We start from the raw sequence: 7,500 nt of genomic DNA, 5'->3' as shown, positions 1-7,500 counted from the left end.
GACAAGAGGAAACAGACAAGAGGAAACAGACAGAGAGACAAGAGGAAACAGACAGACTACTACCTGAACTAGCTCTCTGTCCATGACTAGGAGTAGTAGTCCCTCCCTGTAGTCCAGGTGGTAACAACAGGTGGAGTTGTTCCTTATTCCCGCCCTGGTCATGAAGCCACGCCTTCAACGCCGTCTCCATGGCAACCACGCTGTTCTCTACATGCTGCAGGTCGATCTCTGTACCTAACATCAGACTGGCTGGGGGAGGGAGGGAGGGAGGGATGGATGGAGAGCAGAAAATATGGAGACGGGGGAGAGAAAGAGAGAGAGAGGGAGGGATGAATGAATAGAGCAATAGATAGAGAACAGTATCTATCTCCTGCGTTTTCAGGGCTCTGTTTAAAGCAGATGTAGCACTTGCATCGCCTAACAACTAGAGGGCAGTAAAGCCCAGCTTTTGCAGCCCAAACAGAGATTTTGAGAAAACCAGGGAATTTATTGAAAGTTCCAGGAATTTCGCAACCCGAGCTGGATCACATGAGTTGAGTTAGCCAACAGATCACATGAGTTGAGTTAGCCAACAGAGGGTGAGTTGAGTTAGCCAACAGAGGGTGAGTTGAGTTAGCCAACAGAGGGTGAGTTGAGTTAGCCAACAGAGGGTGAGTTGAGTTAGCCAACAGAGGGTGCAGAGATCATCATAAAGATGATCATACAGGATATAGTGTACTATAGAGAATGGCCAATAGACGTACACTGAAGAGTCTCCAAAAGACTGACATACAGTACGGCCAATATACCACGACTAAGGGCTGTTCTTAGACACGACGCAACGCGGAGTGCCTGGATACAGCCCTTAGACGTGGTATATTGTCCATATATCACAAACCCCCAAGGTGCCTTATTGCTATTATAAACTGGTTACCAACGTAAGCAGTAAAAATACATGTTTTGTCATACCCGTGGTATACGGTCTGATATAACACGGCTGTCAGCCAATCACCATTCAGGGATCGAACCACCCAGTTTATAATAGCCATTTAGTACTAGGCAGTGTCTTCCATCCTCTCAAACAGCACTCTTTTCCCTACATAATGCCGTACTCCTCTGGCTGATAGCAGTGCATTACATTGGACATAATGTGCCGTTTAAGACTGATATTCTGTAGAGAGCAATACCCAGGTGCAGAGTATGTTCTCCAGTCCAATTTCCCTTTTCTCTCATTCAGTTCTCCATTCTGGTTTCTCTTTTCCTCTCTCTCCCCCCTTCTCTCTCTCGCTCTCTCTCTCTCTCTCTCTCTCTCTTCCATGTATTCTCTACAGAGAGGCATTCAATATTTAGGTGTGTGTGTGTGTTAGGGACTTAGCCTGCTACGACACAGATTGATGGGCTTCCATAATGTATCTGCACTCTGTGTGACACACACACACACACACACACACACACACACACACACACACACACACACACACAGACAGAGCTCCTTACTCAGGGCAACAGGAAAGTATGGGCTAGAGATGGGAATCATACGAGAAATCCCTATGCGTATTTTTGGCACAAAATAAGTGCACTATGTCATTGACTAATGTGACTCTCCCTACCCAATCGACAAGTCTAATAGCCTTCTGAAACGTCCGAGTGTGTCTCTTCTAATGTTAATCTACAAGAGCCCTGTGAGAGCCCTAATGTATTGAATAGGGGATACTGGTGGAATCTTAAATGGCACCCTATAGTAGTACACTACTTTTGACCAGGGGCCCTATAGGGAATAGGGTGCCATAAATAGGGAACGGGATGCCAGATTTGGGACACAAGCAAGGTGCCATAAATAGGGAACAGGGAACCAGATTTGGGACACAAGCAAGGTGCCATAAATAGGGAACAGGGAACCAGATTTGGGACACAAGGAGGGTGCCATTTGAGACGCAAGCCTATGTCATTGACCCTCCCTACCGATTCACACACCTCAGATATCCCTTCTAGTGCTCCTCTTGTCAGGATCGACAGAGGTGCTGACTGGAGGACACACATACTATATGTACATACACGTCTGAAGGGCTACGTCCCAAATGGCACCCCGATTCCTACACTAGCAGGGTCTATAGGGCTGTGGTCAAAAGAAGTGTCCTTTATAGAAGGGTAGGACGCCAGCTGGGACGCATCACAGGAATCTGATTTGTCTCTGTTTCCTCTTCAGGGGTTAAAGGGGGTTGTGCCCAGATTGCTGAATAAGCACTACCGCAAACAAATAGATATCTGTGAAAAGGGTTGCATAAATGTATCGACAACTGATTGATTGATGATTGATAAGCAACATCTTTATTGAACCACAACGAAGCAATAACAATATAAGGTTCCCAATACTGCCTGTCATCACTTCTGTTTACGTACTAGGCCTAATCAATACAATTAAAGACCAATATGCATGATCTACAATTAGTACACCTGTGTGTGTGTGTGTGTGTGTGTGTGTGTGTGTGTGTGTGTGACATGATCTACAGTATGCTTATGTAATGTAACATCATACACACTGCTGTTGGTGAGGTAGAGAGGATGAAGAGAATGTAGAGAGGATGTAGAGAGGATGTAGAGAATATAGAGAGGATGTAGACAGGATGTAGAGAGGATGAAGAGAGGATGTAGACAGGATGTAGAGAGGATGAAGAGAGGATGAAGAGAGGATGTAGAAAGGATGTAGAGGATGTAGAGAATGTAGAGAGGATGTAGACAGGATGTAGAGAGGATGAAGAGAGGATGAAGAGAGGATGTAGAGAGGATGTAGACAGGATGTAGAGGATGTAGAGAATGTAGAGAGGATGTAGAGAGGATGAAGAGAGGATGTAGAGAGGATGTAGACAGGATGTAGACAGGATGTAGAGAATGTAGACAGGATGTAGAGAGGATGAAGAGTATGAAGAGAGGATGTAGAGAGGATGAAGAGAGGATGTAGAGAGGATGTAGACAGGATGTAGAGGATGTAGATAATGTAGAGAGGATGTAGACAGGATGTAGAGAGGATGAAGAGAGGATGAAGAGAGGATGTAGAGAGGATGAAGAGAGGATGTAGAGATGATGAAGAGAGGATGTAGACAGGATGTAGAGAGGATGAAGAGAGGATGTAGAGAGGATGAAGAGAGGATGTAGACAGGATGTAGAGGATGTAAAGAATGTAGAGAGGATGTAGACAGGATGTAGAGGATGTAGAGGATGTAGAGAGGATGTAGAGAGGATGTAGACAGGATGTAGAGGATGTAGATAATGTAGAGAGGATGTAGACAGGATGTAGAGAGGATGAAGAGAGGATGAAGAGAGGATGTAGAGAGGATGAAGAGAGGATGTAGACAGGATGTAGAGGATGTAAAGAATGTAGAGAGGATGTAGACAGGATGTAGAGAGGATGAAGAGAGGATGAAGAGAGGATGTAGACAGGATGTAGAGGATGTAGAGAATGTAGAGAGGATGAAGAGAGGATGAAGAGAGGATGTAGAGAGGATGTAGAGAGGATGTAGAGAGGATGAAGAGAGGATGTAGAGAGGATGTAGAGAGGATGAAGAGAGGATGAAGAGGATGTAGAGAGGATGAAGAGGATGTAGAGAGGATGAAGAGAGGATGAAGAGAGGATGAAGTGGATGTAGAGAGGATGAAGAGAGGATGAAGAGAGGATGAAGTGGATGTAGAGGATGTAGAGAGGATGAAGAGGATGTAGAGGATGAAGAGGATGTAGAGAGGATGAAGAGAGGATGAAGTGGATGTAGAGGATGTAGAGAGGATGAAGAGGATGTAGAGAGGATGAAGAGAGGATGAAGTGGATGTAGAGAGGATGAAGAGAATGTAGAGAGGATGAAGAGGATGTAGAGAGGATGAAGAGAGGATGTAGAGAGGATGTAGAGAGGATGTAGAGAGGATGAAGAGAGGATGTAGAGAGGATGAAGAGAGGATGAAGAGAATGTAGAGAGGATGAAGAGGATGTAGAGAGGATGAAGAGAGGATGTAGAGAGGATGTAGCGAGGATGTAGAGAGGATGAAGAGAGGATGAAGAGAGGATGAAGAGGATGTAGAGAGGATGAAGAGAGGATGAAGAGGATGTAGAGAGGATGAAGAGAGGATGAAGAGAGGATGAAGAGGATGTAGAGAGGATGAAGAGAGGATGTAGAGAGGATGTAGAGGATGTAGAGAGGATGAAGAGAGGATGAAGAGAGGATGAAGAGGATGTAGAGAGGATGAAGAGAGGATGAAGAGGATGAAGAGAGGATGAAAGAGAGGATGAAGAGGATGTAGAGAGGATGAAGAGAGGATGAAGAGAGGATGAAGAGGATGTAGAGAGGATGAAGAGAGGATGAAGAGGATGAAGAGAGGATGTAGAGAGGATGAAGAGGATGTAGAGAGGATGAAGAGGATGTAGAGAGGATGAAGAGAGGATGTAGAGAGGATGTAGAGGATGTAGAGAGGATGAAGAGAGGATGAAGAGAGGATGAAGAGGATGTAGAGAGGATGAAGAGAGGATGAAGAGGATGAAGAGAGGATGAAAGAGAGGATGAAGAGGATGAAGAGAGGATGAAGAGAGGATGTAGAGGATGAAGAGAGGATGAAGAGAATGTAGAGAGGATGTAGAGAGGATGTAGAGAAGAGTGAAGACATCAAAACTATGAAATAACACATGGATTCATGTAGTAACCAAAAAATGATTCTACAATGTAGAAAATAGTAAAAATAAAGAAAAACCCTTGAATGATTAGGGATGTCCAAACCTTTGACTGGTACTGTACATATAGGTTGTATTTACAATGGTGTTTGTTCTTCACTGGTTGCCCTTTTCTTGTGGCAACAGGGTACAAATCATGCTGCTGTGATGGCACACTGTGGTATTTCACCCAATAGATATGGGAGTTTATCAGAATTCAATTTGTTTTCAAATTCTTTGTGGGTCTGTGTAATCTGAGTCAAATATGTGTCTCTAATATGGTCATACATTTTGCAGGAGGTTAGGAAGTGCAGCTCAGTTTCCACCTCATTTTGTGGGCAGTGTGCACATAGCCTGTCTTCTCGAGAGCCAGGTCTGCCTTCGGCAGCCTTTCTAAATAGCATCTCTCTCTCCCTCTTGCTCTCTCTCTCTCCCTCCCTCATCAGTCCTTTCCTCTCTATTTTGCGTTAGAGAACTTTAAGTGCTCGTCCACCACAACATCCTCCCATCTCCCGTCCGGATAGGAGGAAGAACAACTCTCAGCCTGCTTTTATGACATGCAAAAGCTTCCTCTACCAAACAGAATGTGTGTGTTGTGTGTTGTGTGTGAGTGTGTAGACTCAACTGTCTAACAGCAAGCACGCTAAAACAACACATACTAAAAACTGTAGACTTTTCAACCTTTTGAAAATGTGATCGATGAACAGCACTCAGCACTGTCCGGTTGAAGTTGCTCAACAAGAATGAGAGGTGTCCGTGTGCGTGTGTGTGTGTGAGAGAGCGTGTGTCCATGCATGTCATAAAAGCAGGGACGGGGTAATCTTCTCTGAAAGATGAATAGATCATTGATCGTTTCTAAGAAGAAACCTTTGAGTCCTGTTACTGAGAGATTCACCACATGAGTCAGAGACAAGAACCTCACAGTCATCAGAGTGAATTGTGCCTTGGGGCTAATAGCACAAAGGACTCATGAAAAGAGTGTGATTGGATAATAACACTTAACTGGAAAATGGCTGCCGTTTAAAAGGGGTCAACATGAAGAGTTATTTAGTTAATTCTGTTGGACACAGAGAGAGGAGAGGAGGGGTGGATCAAAGAGAGTAGTGTTGTCACGATACCAACATTTTACAAATGATACAATACCAGTATCATACAATATCATGACACCAAGTAGTATCGCAATACCACGGTGGAAGAAAAATAAATCAGTGGCCTAGCATCCTGTTCGCCCCCAGATGCTGGTTCACGTTTTCCAAAAACCTGTCACTGAAATTCACACTTCTACTCAATACAACACTTTGAAGCAGGTGAGCGAGGGATGGTAGGGGATGCTGAGAGAAGCAGGTGAGCGAGGGATGGTAGGGGATGCTGAGAGAAGCAGGTGAGCGAGGGCTGGTAGGGGATGCTGAGAGAACCATGTGAGCGAGGGCTGGTAGGGGATGCTGAGAGAAGCAGGTCAGTGAGGGTGGGTAGGGGATGCTGAAAGAAGCAGGTGAGCGAGGGATGGTAGGGGATGCTGAGAGAAGCAGGTGAGTGAGGGCTGCTAGGGGATGCTGAGAGAAGCAGGTGAGTGAGGGCTGCTATGGGATGCGGCTGGCTGATTACAGCTGCCACACATGATATGAATGTGAAGTGGATATCATTGGACCGGCTCATACAACAGACTAGTGACTGTTGCTTAAATTCAACTGAATTTATAATAAAAAATGGACTTTACAAGCATTTTTTAAAATGGCGCCAGCAGGTTCTTTAGATCGGTAGAGCTGAACAAGTCGGTAGTATCATATGAAATGGTGCTACAGTACTCTAAAACGCTATAGTATCATATGAAATGGTGCTACAGTACTCTAAAACGCTATAGTATCATATGAAATGGTGCTACAGTACTCTAAAACGCTATAGTATCATATGAAATGGTGCTACAGTACTCTAAAACGCTATAGTATCATATGAAATGGTGCTACAGTACTCTAAAACGCTATAGTATCATATGAAATGGTGCTACAGTACTCTAAAACGCTATAGTATCATATGAAATGGTGCTACAGTACTCTAAAACGCTATAGTATCATATGAAATGGTGCTACAGTACTCTAAAACGCTATAGTATCATATGAAATGGTGCTACAGTACTCTAAAACGCTATAGTATCATATGAAATGGTGCTACAGTACTCTAAAACGCTATAGTATCATATGAAATGGTGCTACAGTACTCTAAAACGCTATAGTATCAAATGAAATGGTGCTACAGTACTCTAAAACGCTATAGTATCATATGAAATGGTGCTACAGTACTCTAAAACGCTATAGTATTATGACGTTTTGATGCCATGATATTACCGTGGTACTGGTATACCATGCAACACTAGAAGAGAGAGAGAGAGAGAGACAGAGAGAGAGAGAGAGAGAGAGAGAGACAAGGATGGAGAGAGAGTCAGGAAGAGAGAGAGACAGAGAGAGAGAGAGACAGAGAGAGAGAGAGAGAGAGAGAGACAAGGATGGAGAGAGAGTCAGGGAGAGAGAGAGAGACAAGGATGGAGAGAGAGTCAGGAAGAGAGAAAAAGACAGAGAGAGAGAGAGAGAGAGAGAGAGAGAGAGAGAGAGAGTCCTGTGGTGTTGATGGTATCCTCAATGAAATTATAAAATATACAGACAACAAATTCCAATTGGCTATACTTAAACTCTTTAACATCATCCTCAGCTCTGGCATCTTCCCCAATATTTGGAACCAAGGACTGATCACCCCAATCCACAAAAGTGGAGACAAATTTGACCCCAATAACTACCGTGGGATATGCGTCAACAGCAACCTTGGGAAAATCCTCTGCA

The 7,500-nt window shown here is 44.1% G+C and overlaps 1 protein-coding gene across 2 annotated transcripts in view; it reads right to left on the bottom strand.

Moving 5' to 3' along the window:
• m1ap (meiosis 1 associated protein) overlaps positions 1-7,500 on the bottom strand; it is a 65,519-nt gene that overhangs the window by 20,038 nt on the left and 37,981 nt on the right. For both annotated transcript variants that reach the window (XM_045701593.1, XM_045701594.1), the window contains exon 6: positions 64-249. In XM_045701593.1, the coding sequence (XP_045557549.1) occupies positions 64-249 (186 nt within the window). The remainder of the gene's footprint in view (positions 1-63; positions 250-7,500) is intronic.

This window comes from Salmo salar, chromosome ssa18 (genome assembly GCF_905237065.1).
Source record: "Salmo salar chromosome ssa18, Ssal_v3.1, whole genome shotgun sequence".
NCBI classification, from domain to species: Eukaryota; Metazoa; Chordata; class Actinopteri; order Salmoniformes; family Salmonidae; genus Salmo; species Salmo salar.
Note: the sequence above shows the minus strand (reverse complement) of the source record. Positions and strands in the feature narration are given on the sequence as shown.